This window comes from Rhagoletis pomonella, unplaced genomic scaffold (genome assembly GCF_013731165.1).
Source record: "Rhagoletis pomonella isolate Grant_MI unplaced genomic scaffold, Rhpom_1.0 Rhpom_scaffold_01037, whole genome shotgun sequence".
Classification (NCBI taxonomy): domain Eukaryota; kingdom Metazoa; phylum Arthropoda; class Insecta; order Diptera; family Tephritidae; genus Rhagoletis; species Rhagoletis pomonella.
The window spans coordinates 17,212-38,916 of record NW_023459591.1 but is presented as its reverse complement, the minus strand read 5'-3'; the positions used below and the strand labels follow the sequence as shown (position 1 = coordinate 38,916).

The following is a 21,705-nucleotide window of genomic DNA, read 5'->3' as shown; positions in this document are numbered from 1 at the left end:
GCATACATATGTATGTACATACTTACTTACCTATGCGGCTGTACAAATTAGCTCAATGGTTGCCTGCTCCAGTTAGTTAAGGTAAAACGCAGAAATAAGTTGCCAGAGCAGATTACACGCTTAGCTGCACAAATAAATTTCGAAAGCACTTAAATGTGTGAACATGTCTACATATATATACATATGTATTTACAAACGCATGTAGGTTAATATTTAACAGGTTAAAAATATGTATATATGTACCTACATATTTATTTGCGAGCGCAAAAATCAAGAAGGATAAAATGTTTATATGCAGGCACAATTTTTACTTACATAAGAACAGACACATGTGCATACATACGTATGTATAAATATATACATATATGTACATATGTATGGAGGTATTCATGTAGGTTGAATTGTGCATTTTCGCTTTTGCCCAGAAGCGCAAGTAAAATCGAGAGACCTGCGACAAGCTGCTTATAATAAGTACATAATGACAAATTAACATAAATGCATACATACATACGTACACGCGCGAATCTATGTATGTTTTTAAGCTCACAAAGCAAAATCCATAAGTATGTTCATACCCAGCCAGTATTTAGAAGAAATTATATGTAAAGATTAACTGGTAGAGCGAATTTTACAGCTGAGCATTAAAAAGATGATCAATGCAACACTTGCAACAACAAAATATTATCTATATATTAATACGCTAACGAAATCCCATACAAATCTATTCCTCCCTACTGCTCCCATGTTTCTCAATCGATCTGAATGATTATTCTTTTGTTCGAAAGACATTTCAAAGGGGAGGTGCGCATTTTGTTTGTTTTTCCGGTAGGTGGAGCAGAAGTGGAGTTATTCCGAAAAACTTCATTTATGGTCCGATTTGCTTCAAATTAAAAACTCAAAATACATATTACAGTATATGAAAAATAAACCGATTCGACTTGCGCCTTTTTTAAAATCTCCATGTCAAATAAGGCACAGCTGGCTACCCAACGAATTGATTCTCTTACCGAAAGCAAAAGAGCATCATTGAAAGCGGGGACAGATGGGCCTAAGCGCAAAAGTGAAACAGGACGTAAACGGTGTGTGGTTTGCTAAAAACAAGGCAATAACCAGCGAACAAACGCATTCTGTGCGTCTTGCAAAAAATAATTTTGCTTTAAAATATGTTCGAAACTTTATAAGCCAAAAAGTAATAAAAAAAAATTATTTTTGTTCCTAGTCAACCAATTCCTCTGCAAAATTCGAATATGTCATTGATTTTTTAACGTTGACGACCAATGGGACATCTATGTCTCTTCAGACTGGGGGATATTAGGTGTGCTCTAAGTGTGGTATTTTTTTTGATTTCTTTTGTTAGAAAGAGGAAGGTTGCCCGCAATTTCTCCCGAAGTTCTGGATATTTAGGTCCACCTAATACAGAAATATTGCAACAATGAAATAGGAAAAAAAGTTATGTTTCTTCGAATTTGGGGCGGTCTCATAATTTCTAAAAGCTGCATTAATCATCTACTAAACAAGACCTTTTCGAAAAATCGGCTCAACAGTTTTTCCAGGAAAAATGTATATGCAAAAGGGACACCGATGTAAGTAAGAAACGAAACTTGCCAAAGACATCTTCATGACCGAAAATGCTTGCTGGGTACTAACTGTATATATTTTAGTACTTTTGTATGTACTCGTTTGTATTAAAAAAAGTGCACCGTTATTACGCCTTTGTGTAAGCCTAAATCCTTTCCGTGGCTCACACAACTCACAACTGCCACCGTTAAAGTTCATGTTTTTACTACGTTTTTCTATGCGAATACATACAATTAAAATGGGGTCAGCTTAGTGAATGCAGCCGTAGTTGCGTGTGCAAGTCAAGTATGCTTTGGTTTGATTGTTGTCATCTTGAAAATTACACATTTTCCACACACTAAGCGGATAATGCAAATACCGCTGGAACTATAAGCTAGTGCATTTTCATGTACTATTGGTGTGTACTTTTACGAATTTTGCAAAGCGTAGCAGTTGTATATATATGTATGTATGTGCATATACAAATGCAAGGCGAGGGCACGATTCCATATGACGCAGCGTCATCGGCGTTGCCGCGAGCTTGAAAAAAAAGTATCAGTTGCCAAGCAGAAAAACTAACAAAAAGCATCCAAAGCAAACAACTGTTATTTTTAAAACTTTTATTTGAAGATTAAATAATATTTAAATAAAATATTATAATTAAATCCAAAGTTATAAAAAAAAATTATATTATTTGCTTTAACTAAAACAGAGAATCTGAATGCTTATTTGCATAACGAAAAAAAACTTATAGGGCCCTAAACCATACAAAATGATTGCGCAACCCGAGACTTGCACAAGTCAGTATTGTGGAAAAAAAAATTATATTTTAACAATTTGTATTTTTTACTACGCTCTTATCATTATTTTACAGCCATTATTGGATACCAAAATAAAAATTATACTAAAAATTGCGCAGTTGTCGCTATACGCAACACAAATTATTGTACAATAACACAAGCATGAGCACAATATCTAAATGATTTTTATTTTAGCACAATAACTGTGCAATTTAGTACAAACGACCGACACAAGCCCGATATTGCGCAATGGTTTTGTGCGATTATAACAGATAATATATAGATAGATATATAATATATGTATATATATAGATAGATATAAGATTTACCAAATGAAACATATAAATATTTACAAATAAAATTTCAAGACTTTAAATAACAGGAAAAATATTATTTGCTTTAAACTAGTAATATTTATTATTCATAGTTTTCAAAAATTCATTTCTGCCAGACAAAAATATCGAAATGGGGCATTTGTGAACAAAAAGTATCAAAATATCAAATCTTAAAGTTTTGAAAAAAAAAGTATCAAAAATGATACAATTGTATAAAAACGGCAACGTTGAGCGTCGTAGACACTATGATTCGTGCGCACATAGGCACAGGATACATTCGCATTTGTACATTTATGTATGCAGATCTGGTAAACAAGTTAGCTTCGACACTATTTTCATTTGTTAGTTGGCTGACTTTTGCTGTGCGCAAAATTCCCAATTCTCAATTGCCCCGCCATACAAGTCAATGCACATACGTATGTACTCGTACAATCCTGCAAGCGAGCAAACACTTGCTGAGGCTTAAATCGCTTGCTAACGCAAATGCATGCCTGCTGTGAGTGTTATTGCGATAGTCGTCATGGTGTCTTTGTACCCACGGGAGGGCTGTCAATGATAGCGCCGTAAACGTATGTATGTATGTATGTACTAGATATCTGCTGCTTAATTGAAATTATGCAAAGCGACTATATCCATTACTTAAATATCCTTCGTATTCGTACTTCTCGATGTCATTAAGGCTTTCCATGAAATTTGCGTTTAGCATACATATTTGGTCATTAATGTATGCAGTTTTGGGAAATAAAGTACTAATGGCATGTATTATTTTCTCGAAATAATGTTGCACTTATTCTGCCCTGCGCCAGTGCTGTCAAGTGTCCCTACTCTTTTCTCAGCATCTTCACAGGCATCTTGCGCGTTCTTTCTTTAAAATGCTGCCATATAAGACGGTGCCTTGTTTTTAGGGAAAGGAAAAAGCCATAAGATGCATAGAAAGGTACACATAGAGGAAAAAAAAAATAAACTTTAAATATTTAACTAAAAATTGGTTAATGGGATTTTGTTAAATAAGAGATATTTATTTAGGGCCAAAGTGTAGTTCTTCATACTTTAACAATAATAGTTCATGGAACGTAATTGCAAGCTTTCTAATTATGACGGCTTCATAAAAATTGAGTAAGGATTAGACTAACAATTTGACAGTAAATTTCGGTGAAACTGAGAAATATATTTTATTTTTATTCTCTTAGTAAGTTCTAAAACACGCTGTCCACGAAAAAGCTATCAATTTCTGTATGAGTAGGGAAAATTTTTTCCAAAATGATACCTGCTAGCTTTTATGACTCACTGCTCTTAATGCAACACAATATTTTTGCTCAAAAATATAAATTATTTGTTTTAATTAAGGCAATATATTTAAAATGAATTGAAAATGAAATAGTGAAATAAAAATAGTAATAAAGCATACAATATTAAAAAAGAAAAATTACACCTGTTTTCTCTCCAATACAATTTGGACTGAAAACGGGAGCTCGCGCCGAATGCCGTAATCTCAAAAAAAAATAAATAATAATAATAAATCGAATGGATTAGATCACGAATGTCGTGTTTCGGGCCCTGTATTAATTTAATAGGAGTCTCAAACAATTGCTCCCCAATACAAAACTTGTTTATTACACTCAGAAAAAGGTTTAGTTATAATAACCAAGATTTGGTTATAGTGACCAAGTGGCATAGTTGGATATGGCGAAATAAATATCTAGTTCACGAAAGTCTGCAATTTACTTGAGACTTCTAGTTGGGACAAATGTATATTTGTTAATAATTACAAAACGACTACCTTGAGTGGACAATATTGTTAGTTGAACAAAATCATTGTTGAGCAAATATAAACAATGCTTTGGTTGATACAAGTTTTCAATTAATTTTGTGAACTTGCTGTAGACTTGAATCAGCTAACCGTTTATTATTGGAAAAAGTTTCAGTTTGACACAAATAAAAATTTACTCGATGGTTTCTGTGTTTACTTCTTTTATTTGCATATATTAAGCATAAAAAATACATACATATTTACATAAATAGTTACTAGAGTAAATAATACATATATATATGGTGGTAAGAATTTCCTAAAAAGAAACGATGAAACAGGAATAGTCGTGCGCAAACCCAGGTCAATATCTGCTGGAAGTGCTGGTTTAAGTATACTGCTTTGCTTTTTCCTTGGCTAAATAGATACTTTCAAATTATAATTCACATGGATTATATATCCACTGAAAAACCCCGGTTGGCATCAAACTTTATATTTTTAAATAACTACACCCGCACCGAAACAAGTCGCGGCGATGGCAAAACTGAAAATGAGACAAACAAGCCTGGGCATGTCATAGCACACACTTTTCTTTCTCTACCCAGCACAGTGGTCGACATGCCATAGCTTACTGAGCGCTCTATAACAACACGCGTGTTTCACCCGTATACGAACAGCGGTAGCGGAGCAATGATTTCCACGCACACAGTCTCATTCATTGAATCGTTTTTATGCAATGGTCGGCATTCTAGCGCATTCAAACGATTCAATAAGCGGGACTGTGTGCATTGCTTAGCTGGCGCTCGTCGTATGTGAAACACACATGTGCTCAGAGAGCGCTGAGCATTATTTAGGGGTGGCTCACAAGCATGAATATGTTCCGCTCTCAAACCAAATTGTGGTTGCCTCAACTAAGATTTGGTAACTATGACTAAACCATGTGTTGAAAGAAAGCTTATCTGTATTAGCAGAGCTTAATGGCATCCTTTTATGAACCATACTTTAAGTTGAATGGAATTTGTAGAAATATGCTTCAAAAAAATATTTATTAGTATTTACCAAACCCTTTAACTAAATTAACGATTTGGTACAACCTAGATGAATATTAGAAGCTTTAATATATTTAGTTATAATTACCAACCCATGGTAATAGTTCCCAATCCTTGGTCACAGTTCCCAAATATTGTCAAAATTCGGGAACTAAATATCTTTAGTTGTCGAAATTAATCCCTTTTCTCAGTGTAAAATTAGATTTGATGTGCTTGAAGTTTGCAACCCATTAGCGTGGCAGTGGCCCAAACAAACATATTGTAAACGAAAAATATTTACATAAACGGCTGCAATTTCAATTTTTAATCGGTTATTGTCAAAGTTAGTTTTTCATTTTTATTCTAGTTGTGTTCGATATAACAACGTATTTATACAACGCATTCCGGAAAATATTGGTAGAGTTTAAGCGTTTGTTGGTGAAAATTTAAAAAAATAAAATATGGCTAAAAAGTTAGTAGATCCACCAATAAAGCGTTAAAGTCCGTACACTGGTGGGGCTGTCTGATATACATACATACATAGGTATTAGAGTGGTTAAAAAAAATTTTTTTTGGTAATTCATAAACGCTACCTCAAGTTATTGTTATTTGTGTTAAAAAATGAGAAACTGACTTCAGATTCCTAATTAGCGACCCAACCAACCACAATGCGTAAATCGTTCCATCCCATGACAATGCGTAAATCGTTCAGTATCAACGTTTTAATTTTACTAGTGTCTTTTTGAGAGCATATTATCGGGAACTAGACCCATTCTAATTGTCCAAGACAGGTGTGTAATTAGGGGAAAGTTCCCCAATAATACCAGAGTAATTATATGTAAAAACCAAATTTTTCTGCATTTTAACAAGTCAAGAAAAAAAAAATTGAGACCATCAGCGTTTTTTTTTTTTCAAATAAAAAAATACGTGTCTCTTTTTTTATCACAAATAACAAAATTTTGCTGTAGCGTTTATGAATTTCCAAAAAGAGTGTTTTTATGAACCACTCTAATATGTATGTATGTTCAAATGAAAAATTTGGTATTTTTAAATATTGTAATTTTGTAATTGTAAACGATGGTCGTCATTTTCAAAGTTCAAACCTCAATCACTTTATTTAAAAACAAGAAAACTGCCACATTTACGCCTCGCTTTTCTAATTTGGACTTTCAAAAAATAATTTGAGTTTTATACTGAGTGAACTTAAGAAGCTCTAAATACTAAATTCATTGAAAATTCGAATTTTTTCTTGGACCCTATATCGGATTTGCTATTTTGAATTTCCGAAAACTTATCATAGATTTGTTAACACAAATCTTATAAATTATATCGTCTTTTAAATAACAAAACCGCGTATTAGCAAAATGCAAAACCGCGTATGTGAGTTTGCATACATTATTTTCTAGAGAGTAAAAACACGCATATTTCAAAATGGTTCTCATTTTTATAAGGCAATCGCATTTCTGGCTAGTATATTTCAGGACGAATGGATCAGGATTGAGCCAGCAGCTTGTGTGAGCAAATCCAAGTTTTGGCAGCAAATGTCAGTTACGCGGTTTTGTACTTTTAACGACAATATGAGCTAAATATAGAATAAAGTATATTAATCCTGCATATTTTAATACAATTTATGTTATTTGAGACTACTTCTAAAGTTGGTCTAGCGAAATAAAAATGACTGCCACTGCTTTTGGCGCCAGTATCGCGACCTTTCTTTTCGCTGATAATTAAAGGACCTTTTTCAATACTTTCTGTTAAAAGAATATTCTTTCCGAAAAATAATACTTGAAAAATAAGCGTCATGAAGGAACAGATAACTTAGCAACGAGTTTTTATATTTCATGTGATATCATCGTTTTCTTTTTGTAAGATCAGCAATTACTATTATAGTTGAAAGCAAATTTGCCTTTCATTGAACACAAACGGAAAGAGATAAACCAAGTATCTTAAAGCCTTTGGAAACTACGCACCTTAACTATCTCTTACTGGCTCTATAAAAATATGAGTTTCAAAAGAAGAAGACCCAGCCACTTTTCGCTCTAAGCCAGCGCAATTTTCCTTATATTATTTAGCTGTTACCGGATATAAGCCTTTTTGATAGTTGTTTGGATTAACACACGATTTCGAAACTCTATTTTGGTCTGATTTAACCTAAATTTCTATTTGAATTTCCGAGTTTTGTGTTTATTATGGTCTTTCGCACACATTTTATGAATCGGCAATAATTTTCGCGAAGTATTAATAGTTGGTGATTTAAAGAGCAACCCAGTCTTAGATTGACAATAATGTCAGAAGTTTAAAAGGCCAATGGGTGAGTTTTTAAACTTTGCTAGGGCCAAGCTTAAGAGTAAATCGGCTATAATATGATATTTAAAGAAAGACCGCCTTCACCTGACACCCAGTACTTAAGCGCAAATTTATGAGTGGGTTTTTTTTTTTATTAACAATTCGCCACGTGACGTATATTTTTAGTTTCAAATATACTGCAATGGCTTCCACTTAATTAAGGCTACATTAATTAAAATCCTGGATAGCTAAGCAAAAATAAGCGGTCAAAACAAATAAGAGTAAGAAGTTCCTAAAATAATAAAAATTACGGCAAAAGTACAAAAGCGAAAGCACCAGCACAGGTCATAGCATTGTAAAAGGTGTGAACTTGTTGACGCAGCTGTGTATACGCGCCGTATGTAAGTATGCCTGGGCGTATGAGTAACCTACCCTGAGCTAAAGCTATTGTTGTTGGCTGCCGCTGGGCCTGCTGTTAAACATGTAAAGCAACGCTAAGTAGTACAAGCAAAAAATAAATGAAAAACATTACGCACTTCTAGGATAATCAAGTGTAGAAGTACGTATGTATGTACCTCCCAAATGCATACACAAACATAAGCCACCCGCTGAATAAATAAAAAGCAAACAAAGCGCAACACGCAGTGAGCTAGCTAAACCAAAATGGCAAACGGTAAACGACAAATAAATTGTTAACTAAACAAAAGTAATGCTGCGGCGATTGGAAAGTGTTATGAGGTTGGTTGAAGCTCTATCGGCTGTGGTCATATGTATATAAATACATATGCACATTTGTACATATGAGTGTATGTATTAGAGATGGGCGCGGCACGTAATATTCAATCACGATGCCACCCATTCCGACGGTTTTCTGATTTGTAGCGTGTCTCTAGTGGGTGGCTTTCAACCCGAGTCTTTATACCCGAGCGCATTTGTGCACAAGGGTATTATAATTTTGTTCACAAAACGGTTGTTTGTAACAGGCAAAACGCATCGAGATAGTGATAGGGAAATGTATACATATATGATCAGAATTAAAAGAGAAGTCGATTAAGCCATGTCCGTCCGTCCGTTCGTCTATGTACACGACAACTCGAGTAACTACTGAAGATTATTCACTCAAAATTACAATAAGTTTTAGACGAAAATTAAAAAATTATGAATTTTTGGAAAATAGGCGTAGCCACGCCCCCTTATGATTACATGTCGTCGCTTGAACAAATGATTGTCGTATGTTACATTTTACGACTTTTAGGAAATCGCGATTTAATTTTAAAGCCTGTTTTCTAGAAAACGTCACGGTAGATTTTTTTTTTTCAAAAACAAACCCAACATAGCTTAACATATCTAATATATGTACAGTAACATAACACATCTCATTATTCAATTTTATCTTTTTCTTGGTCTCTTTTTTATCTCTATCGCTTCCTCTGTCTAATCTTTGTGTCCATCATTTTTGTATCTTTATGTTTATCTATTAATTTATGTGATGACCTTTTCTTTTACGCTCGTCATGAACTTTATCTTCATTATTTTCTACACCTACATACAGAGTCACTCCCACATTTGTCATTATATTGAGTATTTAAATTTACCATCTTTGCTTTTATCCCTTTCTTCTTCTACATTCTCAACTTTACTTTCTTTCTTGTATGGTTCTTTATATACATAAATCCTATTCCTATACTTCTGCGTAACACGTTTGTTTAACTCAGTGTGAATATTAGAGCAAGCTTGTACATTAGGGTGCTTTTTTGTGAACAATTTTTTTTTACTCCCCCCTCGAAATTTTGTGGGAAATATCTAAGAATAAGTTCCCTGAAAATTTGAGCCCTTAGTATTAATATTAAGTGCTCGACCAAGGCATGCAAAGATTTCCCCTTGAAATTCACGTAATCTTTGATTGTTCTTCTTCAAAATTCTATAGATCAGAGGCATTTTACGGTATAAACATGGCCAATGATAATTTTTCTTCTGAATTGAATGCTCTACAAAAAAAAATAGCTAACATAAAACCTGGACATGTGCGCAGTCCCGTTGGCCAACCAAGGCCGATCGAATTTTACGATTTTACGTTGTAACAAGTTCACCACCTTGTAACTTAAAAACTCTAGAAGAATACCTTATAAGAGTTTATGTTCCCATGTACTTTAACATTAAATATTACCATTCGGTAATATACGGCAGTCCGCTTTTATTCAAATATATCCGCCTCATGCATTTTTTCCCTACAAGGAGTGACAGAAATAACTCATACTCTGCTCATCCAGCAAATGTCATGCTATACGATGATCCTAATTCAGTACGCGACCAGGCAATAAAAAAAGTATGCACTACCGTGACAAACTTTGCGATACAGAAGAACTTAAGAGAGTACAAGAAACGTAAAATTAATTTTGACTGCTCTAATTATTTCACTATGATCGATTTGGATGATGACAATATTTCAACAGAACCGCCAATTACTACATTCCGCAAAACCATTTGAAGGAATATTTAGAATTTGAAAACCGATCACTTCCTAACCCACAAGTTTAACGCCACATACAAGGAACTGAACGATACGTTCAACTGCTAACCAGTGTTTCTCGGCGTGTAACGAAAGAAAAATCGTGAAAATGGTATGGCTGTGACTGATAGTCAAAAAAAAAAAATTACCACGTTTGGAAAGCAAACTACAAGCCTAAAACGTTAGTTATTTAAGTATTTAAAAAAATAAACTGCTTTTTATACCTTTACACTCATAAATCAGCTATATGTTTTGACACAGAACCTGTTAGTTTTTTAATCTTTCTCCCGTTAAAATTTGATTTTTTTTCATAAAAAAAAACTGGAATGTTTAATAAACTATCACTATTATCAGAAAGTGACGTATAGACGATCTATGGAAAATTTCGTTAGCTTTGATTTGTCATGGAGTACGAGTAGTTTGTTAAATTGGTTCTTGAGATATAAGCGACTAAGTGGAACCACCTTTTGCTTTCAGCTAAATAACAGTAAATTGAAATATCTCGAAAAAGTATCCATAGAATAAAAAATTAACTCGATTTTTGGAATCAGCATGGGATTCTACATTCATACAAATGGGATAGTGGCGTCTGGAGAACAAAAACCAAATTAAAGTTTTGTAATCCAGTGTTATTATATTATCGTTCAATGCCTTTCACTTCCCATCAATCAGTTTGGGAATTTCATGGAAATTACTACAAAAAACGATTTCAATAAGCAAAAAATTAATATTCATTTAGTATGTACTTCCAGCAATCCGACACGCTCCTGCAATGGAAACATTCCCCGTGTGGCCAATAAAGCGCACAAAACATTTGAACACCTGCGTACGGCTGAGGCTGTGTATGCCTTGACGCTGCATAATTGCAAATACGCAAGCGTCTGTATGTGTGTATGCGTAGTCATAGAGTTCGAGTGCCGCCTAAGGCGCTTTCGCATATTTAAATAAATTTATGTAGACGCGCTGTAGTACATTGTGCGGATACAGCTGTTGGCTACGGTTAGGCATTAAATCGTGAAAAATTTCACTTTTTCACTTTTTCCTCCAACACTCACTCATTTATGCCACATGATGCTGTTCGTTGTGCAACTGCCAATCTTTAGCCGAGTCAAGTCACCAAGCCGCCTGTTCGCCTATATGAATATATTTATGAATGTACTATGTCTGTGTGAATATGCATGAAAGTGTGTATGTAAATAAGTTAGTCAGTCAATCAATTTATCGGTCGATCCGCTTGACGTATCGTCGTTATGGACTACTGACATATTTTTCACTGACGCAACCTGCGAGCTCATTCAATCAATGAGCGGATGTACACTGTTCAAGCGCGCATTTAAATTATTCGAATTATACGGAAAACAGTCGAGCGGGGAATCAAGGCGTGCGGCAAGCGAAAAGTTAGCAGCAGTCTACCACTACCAAAGCATGAAACATTCATACATAGATACGTGTATGTATGTATGTATGTGTGTACGTACCTTCCGGTATATGGCAACTACCACTCTGCCAACTCTGCTGGGAAGTGTATCAAGTGAACCTTTAGGCACGCAGTTGTGCGCACTTCCTGATGCGAAGTGTGAAGGACATGCGGTAGCGCGAAGCGTTTTCTCCCTTTTAATTTTTCTTTTGTTTGCTCTTCACCGCTTTTACTTCCAGCTTTTCCTTTTTCTTTTTTTTTGCATTGATTGTTCGCCACGCAACGCAATTTATGGATCATTGGCAATTTGTCAGGAATTTGATTGATTTCTTTTTTTATACCCGAGCGCATTTGTGCACAAGGGTATTATAACTTTGTTCACATAACGGTTATTTGTAACAGGCAAAACGAATCGAGATAGATATAGACAATGACACATACATGAGTGATCAGAATGAAAAAATAAATCGATTAAGCGGTGACTGTCTGTCCGTCCATCCGTCCGTCCGTCCGTGCTAACGATAGCTCGAGGAAAAATTTAGATACCTTAACGAAACTTTGTATGTGTACTTATCGGACAGTAACCACGCCTACCTCGCTTATAACTGTAGTTTTGAGAAATACGAAACAGATACAGGTGAAAATTTTTAAAATCGGAGAATAACCCCGCCCACATCCCATATAACGGTTATTTAGAGAACAACGAAATCTTCGATAAATCAGTTAATACAAATCGTCAAGTGAAGTTATTCGGAGACACCACGAAACAAAATCAAATTACCACCGTTAAATCAACCACCAGAACCAATCCGGTCCATGTTTTACGTTGACTAAACAGAATAAAGACAATACTTGATGAATACCTAAATATATAATTGTAAGGCATTTAAGTTTTTTAGTCTGAAATAATTCGATGCATACTATACTATACAGATGCAAGGACAATTCAACCTTGAACCAAAGCATTGTTGCCGGCAATGGAGGATATGCATTTTAACGACTACAAAATCAAACGTGAGCGTGAAATGTTGTTGAAAACGTTGGACCAAATTGTACAATAAAAAAATTATAATTTTAGGCGGGACGACGTTCATCTGGTCTGCTAATGGAATATAAGCATTTACAGTATTAGAGCGCTTAAAAGGTTATGCTGCATATTTTTATGCACAGTAGTTGTGATATCGGAAGGGACGTAACCACAGCATTTTCGAGTTTAGGATATATACAAGCTCTTGCTAACAGGTACTACTTTGGGTTCGGTAGGCAATTGAAAACCAGAGCCTCTCTCGAAGAACCAAATTTACGCTCTACAAACCCCACATCATACCCGTTCTTTTATATGGGGCAGAAACCTGAACGATGCCTAACAAAGATGAGAAGGCCTTGGATGCTTTCGAGAGATCTATTCTACGCAAATCTATGGCCCTGTCCATGTGGGCGACGCGTTCCAAGGAAGGTGGAATGACGAACCCTACGAACTTTTTAACCACATGGACATAATTCAGTGCATAAAAATACAACGATGCTCCAGTGAAAAGATCTTTCGACTCCGCACCCATGGGAAGACAACGAAAGCAAGGGCGCCCACGAACAAAATGGATGGACCATGTGAAGAGGGACCTGATTATGAACCTTAAGTCTATATCTTTTATAAAACTCGATGAAATGGGAAAAACACTGTTTAATATTGAACTGTCTTCGAGTCTGAGCTATAAAAGTATTAACTATCTAGCTGAATGGTAAGCTACTTAAAAATCGATTTCAAACTTTGTACTGAAATTCGGATAAACATAAAAGCGAGTTGTTAAGAACGTGGCAAAATGAACTTATTAAAGCGACGTCGGTCATACTTTCGGTGTAATTGACATTTCTAAATAGTTAAACGACAAATATATTGCATTTAAAAACACTTCAGTAATTTTTGTATTTTGGTATTTAAAGGTTTATTTGCAGAGGTTTGATATTAAGCTTTCTTTCCAACAAACCACATTGCGCATATAAATACATATCGTCGTTTAAAGTGCAAAACCGCGTATCAGCAAAATGCAAAACCGTGTATGTGAAGTTGTAAAAATTATTTTCTAGAGCGTTCAAAATGGTTCTCTTTTGTATAAAGCAATCGCATTTCTGGCTAGTGTATTTCAGGACGAATAGATAAGGATTGAGCTAAGAGCTTGTGTGAGCAAATCCAATTTTTGGCAGCCAATGTCAGTTACGCGGTTTTACAGAATGACGATACGCGGCCTTGTACTTTAAACGACGATATATTTGAAATGTAATACTTTATAGCATTTTATGGCTTATAATTAAGGGTTGCAAATATATAGTTAAATAACTCAAAATACTTAAGTAATTTAAAAAAATATACGTGAATACTTTAACTTGTATGCAGTTTTATAATCAACATTTGATTTTGACGATTTGTGACGCCCAAAAACAAATCAATCATACGCGCTGGTGCACCGGATGTGCAAACATGCAGCGCTTACAAATAATTGAAGAAAAAAAAACAAATACAAACCTAAATTGCAAATGCATGTTGACACCAAATGTATTTACATCGCTCAATGTAGTCAATCTGAAATGGGCATATGACAACGCATAAAACTAAATACAAAACATACGTCACAGCAAAAGCAATTAGATACAGAAAGCGCCACCACCACACAAAATGTCAATAAATTTCAAATCTAGCACTATATACTAATTTTATACAATTCTGCATGTTTTTCTATATACATATGCATATACCTACATATGTATGTGCATATGTTTCCACTGCATGAGGTGAGAAATATGCAAAGTTTTCAGCGGCAATAAATTAAAATATTGATTAGGATATGCACTAGGCTGGATCGTGGAAAAAAGTTTGTAACTGGAACTATTTGAAAAAACCAACCAACAAGTGACTTTGGAAATGTTTTGTTTATATTGAAAAATGGTCGCAGTGGCTGACCTTCAAAATTATAAACAATCTTATTATTTTCATAATATGCTTGCTTAATAAAGATTTTTTTTTAAAGAATCAACTTAAAAAAATACAAACGAACTGAAACTGAAGAATTATCAAATTATGTAATTAGTTAAGTGCTTATATATAACTATATTTGAAATCGGGCGGGATATAATGGGGAGAAGGGTGTTTAAGGCGGGGTTAACCTGCCTTAGGGTTCATGCACTACCTCTTCGTGCCTACACCTTTGGTGAATACCGTTCACCCACCCAGCAAACACAGTTTCAGAAGTTTGAGTAAAATGTATTGCGATTGTAACTATAAATTGAATTCACTTGAAAAAAGATAACAATGATTAGAAAAAGATTAAAAAAGAAGGTGCACAAATAGTGGATTTGATGTTTGTGCGGGTTGAAGGTAGACAGCCCAGCTGCAACACTTCAAGACGAATTTAATAGAAATTAATTTAGTTGATTTGTTTTTTTATTATGTATGTATATACATACATACATACATACATACATACATACATACAGTACAACGTACATTGTACATCGTGAAGAAAAAATATATATGAAATTCACATTTCCTATAATAAATTTTATTTCCACATTTGAAGTACAATTGATAAATAACCTTTGAAATTGATTTGGGAATTAACCATATTCTCAAATAGAGATCAAATTCTCCTTTTTATTGAGAAAGCCGAGAATTTTTAAGACAATATCAAATCATTTTCAAACATAATTGTTTGCTGGGTACGTATTATCTTGATATTTGTATGTGTCATCTTCTACTTGCAAGTAAGCACTGCAGATTAGAGAATCAATTTCGTATAGTATTTTCTTAATGTATATAAGTATCTATATTAGGGTGGTCCAAAATAAGTAAAGTCAGGATTTTAATGCCCTCACCTCCTAGGATTGTTCTATATCAAAAAAAATTTTACCCCTAGTTTTTTATTTTGATATCAAAAAAAAACATTTAAAAGTCTCCCAAGAGCTTTCTCTGAATTTTATATGGGGAGAAAACAACTTTCCATGGAAATAGTATGGAATTCTTGAAAATCATTATTTTTCGATCGGAAAACTATATTTCTCTTCTGGACCACTTTTTAATACTATAGATAGATTATTTATCCCCGTATTGCATTTTCTGGTATTTTTAGGCGTTTTTGCGGACTTATAAAATATATTTACTACGAAAAAATTGTTAAAGGAATAATTGGGTACTATTATTGGGAATATCCTGAAGAAAAAATGAGTTTTCTAGTCGAAAAGTATGGATCTTCAAGAACTCTGTACCATTTCTACGAAATTTTTTTTCCCCTTTGAGCGCTTTGAGCGACTTCTAAATATTTTTTGATTTCAAAATAGGGGGTGAGAGCATACAAATTCCGACTTAACTTTTTCACATGCATTTTTGGAGCACCCTAATCTACACATACATACCTATTATATATATATATGGTTATACTTTCTCCAGTGCATCGTATTGTAAGTTTATTTATTTTAGTATCTATATACTTTAATATGTTGATACAATTATCTGTGATAATACTGCCGCTTGAGGCATATACGCCCTGCCTAATTACATTCAGTTTCCTTCTTTAAATCGATTGTCTATTATTTTGTACATACAATCTATAATTAAAAGACACATTTGTATACACGCATTGCAGTTTTTTTCGAAGTTTTTACATAGTGTATGGGGCTATTATTTATAGCCCATCTAAGTAGTTCTTAATGCTCTTCTCCTCGTTTTATTCCTACCTCTCGCCTTCGAAGTGGCTCCGGTTGATTTTCTGTTAATATGCCTATATGACTACGAACTGTGAAGAATCTCAGAAAACCCAGTCGATGTAGCCAGATTACGAACTACAAAATAACATTTGCTTGTAATCATGTTCGGATAAAATTACAGAAAGTTGGTATACATAGGCTGCGTTTTTTTATACATTCCAGATAATCCCATTTCACAGCCAGAATAAACCGAATGCGTTTGAAATATTCGTTAGCATATCAACAGGAACATTCTAAACATTATGAACATGACGATTCTAAAGAATAAGTAAATAAAAAAGTTTATTCCAAACGTTCAGAATGAATAAACAAATGCAGCCATATTGCTCTGAAATCCCTCAATTATTTGCTAAACAAAATCGGAAAAATCCGTATATCTCAGATATTTTTGGCATAATTAAGGTCTGCAATAGCTCTACTTAAAGAGGGAAAAATATAGTTTGTTTAAGATACAGAAATATGTATGGATTTAATACAAGTATAGGATGTAATTTTAATCCAAAGTTACCGTAACAAATATTTTTAAGATTTTTCTTGAGCTTTTTGATTCACGGAGTCAATGGTTATCAACTAAACTTAGATTTGAAGTAATTTTTTGTTCGCTTTTATGGCAAAGGAGGATTCTACATTTAATTCTAAGAAAATTTTCCGAAGAAACAATGGATCTAAAATCAACTTGGAGTTAGATTTCGAAGAAAATGTGAACATGTTTACTGCTGCGGCCTCTAGTAGAAATTTTAAGAAAAAGTCAAGTGCATAAAAGGATTTCCCGTAATTAACTTATAGCGAGTTTTTATTCAATTCAAGCACTTCTTTACGACTCTACAGCAATATCCAATGAAACTTATTTTCGCAATGTGACATACTCAAAATTGATTTTAGACCCATTTGTTTTTCGGCAAATTTTCTTGGAATTACACGTAAAATATTTCTGTGCTATACGCGCATAGTCGAAAAAGTCTCTCATATCTACAAATTTACCAAAATCGTTTTGTAGATGTGATGTGGAGTAAAATTATGTATAAGTATTAAAAATTAAAAGGACGATTTTTAAATTTTTCCCCCGTTAACCAATTCAAGCGCTGAGTAACAAACTTTGTAGCTGGTGTTTAATGTAAAAAGGAGAACAAATTATCTGATGAAATTCCAGTAAGTATTCCACAATAAAAAATATATAAAAAATGTTCTTCAAGATCTTGGGCTTTAATAAACGCTTAAGCTAGTTTATGCAATAAGTAGATGGTTTTAAATTCTTTTAGGCCTTTTAGATGAGTAATCCAATGACCTTCGAATTTCAAAGGATTTTCCACGTATATGTATATGTAATAAGTTAACTATTTTAATGTTACTTTTTTACTGAAAACCTTTAAGATGTGGTTAATTGAGGGATGTTTTACTGATATTTGTGCATAATTTAACAGAAAATGTCTGGCATAGCCGATTGGGTGTCGACTTTTTTTTACACCTCCTGAAAGCTTACTTGGAGGAAATTTAGTGTCATGCACAGAAGCATAATTTTTGTATTCTAAATTTAACCCGATTTTAAAAGCTGATACACACACCTTGGAAAGACAAGTTAAGTACTATGCATACCTTTAAGAACATATTGATCTAAATTATCACCTTTCACAAGTGAACCCACAGAACTCAATTTCTACTGGCATAGATTAAATTTTACTTGGCATAAATTCGAAAAAATTTTAAGTGTTACGACGCGTCAAGAACAAACATTTTTGTGACTCAAAGCATCTTTAAACCATAAAGGGGGCATTTCAAAAACTTATTTTATCATATGCAAACCGATCCGGCCTAATGCAAGCAAATGCGTGTTATTTGGATATATGATATTTTTATTCCTTCGATATAGGTACATATGTTCCTTACGTGCGTTTGTAGTAATATGGAATTCATTCCCATTTGAAGGCTTAGAAACGCGCGTCTGAATTTTCCGCTCTACTTAATACGCGCTCACTTCCTATTTGAGCTGTTTTTTAAAAAACATATACATATAGCAGTACACAAATAAGCTTTTCACAGAGTAGCGCACCATTTTATATATACATACATATAAATAGGCACATTACGTTCTTCTTTACTCTCTTACTTTTCGATCTTTTTGCTAAGTATATCTAGTATAAGCACATATACGGCAACTCTTTTTATTTGTTTTTTTTTGCTTTGCAGGCACGTTGTACAAAATCGGCGATGTACTGCCACAGGATACCGGAAATTGCCTGCAATGTGTGTGCATAGATGGCTCGACGAGCGATGACACGCCGCGCGTCACCTGCAGTCCGCACAATTGTCCGCCGCTAGTGCTGCCAGATCTCTTCGATGCGACAGGATATTAAGCAGCACGACAGATGACTGCAAAAATCAACCAATAATAACAACTACATACACAAGTCAGCTCATTCGATGCATCGCTGTGAATTCACTCAAACCCACGCACACATCAACACACACATACTCACAATGGACAAAGGCGAAAAATTCTATATGAGTGCATCACTACTGATGATAGTGGCAGTATCAATAACGATGCGTTTCGCTGGCAGATAGCTCATCAACTATAGCAACTGATGTCGTTGAATGTTGAAAGGTAAATTGCTTATAACATCAGACAGCGCGTGATTTATTGACATTTGGACCATGTCCGGGGGGAGGGGTACGCAAATCGGGGACGTATTAGATATTAGCGCTTAACAAAATCGTCAGCTATCAGCAGTTGCATTTTCCACCGCTGTTAAGTCAGCTTTAAATGTCATATTTCCTTCTGTGTAGAGTTGCATAAACTGGTATTCATGAAGCAGGCACACCAGGGCGTATACGAGCGCTGCAGCTGGCGCTTATATAACTTAGAAATGGTAGTATATACTGAACTGGGGCAAATTTACTCATATTTATTTATAGCAGTTGATTAGAAGTTTGTTTTTACTTTGTTTATTATTTATTTCCAGCAATGTGGTTTTTGTTGGTTTTCGTTGATAATTTTGAAATACACCCACATGTTTGCGATGTTGTGTGATTTTATGCTTTCACGCTTTGCTGATTTTGAAAATTATATACTTAAGGTTAACTAACCATGATGTGGGTAAGCCCACGCCCTTACAAAACTACACAGCGTGCGTATTTGTGAACACACAGATAAATATTTACAATTGTTATTGTGTTAATACCAATGAATTTGAATGAGCAAAGCATAATTATGGATAGAGGTTTGGTCACTAAATGGCTAATTTTCACTAGAAGGAAGAGTAGTAATAAAGTTGTGGAATTTTATTTCAAATTTGAAATGTTGTAGAGTTTGTCCAAACAAGTTATGAATTATGAAAACTGCACAGTACATATGTGGCCTTGAGAGCCAGAGTAGCCTAATTGAAATTTAAATAAAAATGCAGGTACAGCTTGAAATGCATTAATAGCATCGAATCGGTAATACCTAGACGCACGTGCATTTCGTTTTCTTTTACTAAAATAAAATTTCATCACCTGTGTAGGTGCAAGTAAGTTTCATTAAAAGACAGTGGTTGTTACTTCAGAAATATTTATTTAAAGATGCGATATCTTCTTAAACTTTTCTCATTTGACAACTCAACTTGAATTTTTAAACAGGGGGCAAAATTATCCAAGGATATTCATGAGCTTACTAAAGCCTCTCTCTATAGATACCCATATTAATATATTTTTTTATATTGTTTAATAATTTTATTTTGAATAAAATAAAAATATTTTTGAAATAAAAATCTCTTAAACGTCTTTGGATTTCGCATTGTGAATTGCAAAATATTCGTATTTAAAATATATGTTTCTGCACTGTAAATTTAAATATCTTCCTTAACTTTATTTACTTTCAGCTAATAAATCAATAATCTTCGGTCAAACCAAAAAGTACCGTCAAGGCATATCCCCCAACAAATCAAACTTTCAAAGAAACATCACGTTAAACGTATTCTTACACAAACCTTTATATACTATATATGTATGCTGGCGAAATAAAATTAAAAAAAAAAACACAAACCATATTCCTTCCAAACAATCTTGCACACAACTTCAGACAGCAAAAAAGGTCACCTTATTGTAAGTGTTTAACTAGCATATATGAAAGAAAGAATTAAAATCAATGATAAAGTGAATGAAATCAATTGATAAAATGAAACTAATAACATTGAAAGGGAAATCTCAAATTTTGAATCGATGCCAAAAAAATGCCCAAGCACATAAACTTAATTTTAGGTCGTACTTAGATTCCAACAATCTGAATAAGAAATATAGCAAATTAAAGGTAAAGAAATTCGTCGCCATAAACGAAATTTACTTCATTTTTCGACAAGTTTAGCGGCTTCTGAGAAGTTTATTAATCATTCCAGATTTTTTTAACGGAAAAGGAGCAAATCAAATTTTGGGAGGGAAAAAATTTAAAAAACTAAATTTTTTTGATTTCTTTCATTTTCATTAACAAAATCCTACTAACGAAGAAAATCGATGAATAAATAAAAAGTTTGAGTAGGTCTAAATTTTTTTGTAAGAAATGTTAGCAGAAAAGAATATTAGATACTCATACGCCATACTCGTGTATTTGAAGTTAGCATACAAAATGAGGCAAAAAAGATAAGATTCTGGTGTGAGTAGCTCATGAATCGTTCTTTCAAGCTATGCCAAAAAGAAGTACTTTCACAGAATTCACAAGGAAAGAAAGTTCTACAATAAAAACGGTATAAAACATCGGCCATCTAAAAATAGATTTGTGGGACTCAGAGGGTTGTACAACCGCCACCATCTTGGAAAGAAGGGTGAAAGGGTTTCTCGAATATTACATCGATTCCGTTCATTTTTTTTCGAAAAAAAAAACTTAACAACATTTTTGCTGGTTGAAAAAAAAACATTTTTTGTTTACGACTCTTTTCTAACGTCATTAATAATAATAATAAATTGTCGCTTACACATATGTTAGTGTTTGGCCGAGCTTCTCCTCCGACTTGTGGCGTGCGCCTTTTTGTTGTCACACAACGGGCAGGGACCTACAGTTTTACGCCGACTCCGAACGGCGATTGTATTTTTATGAGAAGCTGTTTTTCATGGCAGAAATACACTCGGAGAAAAAACCTTCTTTAAATTTTTTTTTTTGCGGTGTTGCTTTGATCAGGGCTTGAACTACACCACATAACATCATTATTTTGCATATTAATACAAAAATGAGTGTTAATTTTTTTACCACTTTTCGGCAGTGTATTTCCGCGCGATTCCTCATTCTCAAATCTTCCGAGAGAG

At 34.0% G+C, this 21,705-nt stretch overlaps 1 protein-coding gene across 1 annotated transcript in view; it reads left to right on the top strand.

The window, feature by feature from the left end:
• The window catches only part of LOC118751845 (probable serine/threonine-protein kinase DDB_G0282963), a 32,512-nt gene extending 11,675 nt beyond the window's left edge, over positions 1-20,837 (top strand). The window contains exons 2-3 of the mRNA XM_036486671.1: positions 18,619-19,036; positions 20,292-20,837. Of these exons, the coding sequence (XP_036342564.1) occupies positions 18,619-18,785 (167 nt within the window). The 3' untranslated portion in view covers positions 18,786-19,036; positions 20,292-20,837. The remainder of the gene's footprint in view (positions 1-18,618; positions 19,037-20,291) is intronic.
• The last annotated feature ends 868 nt before the right edge of the window (positions 20,838-21,705 follow it).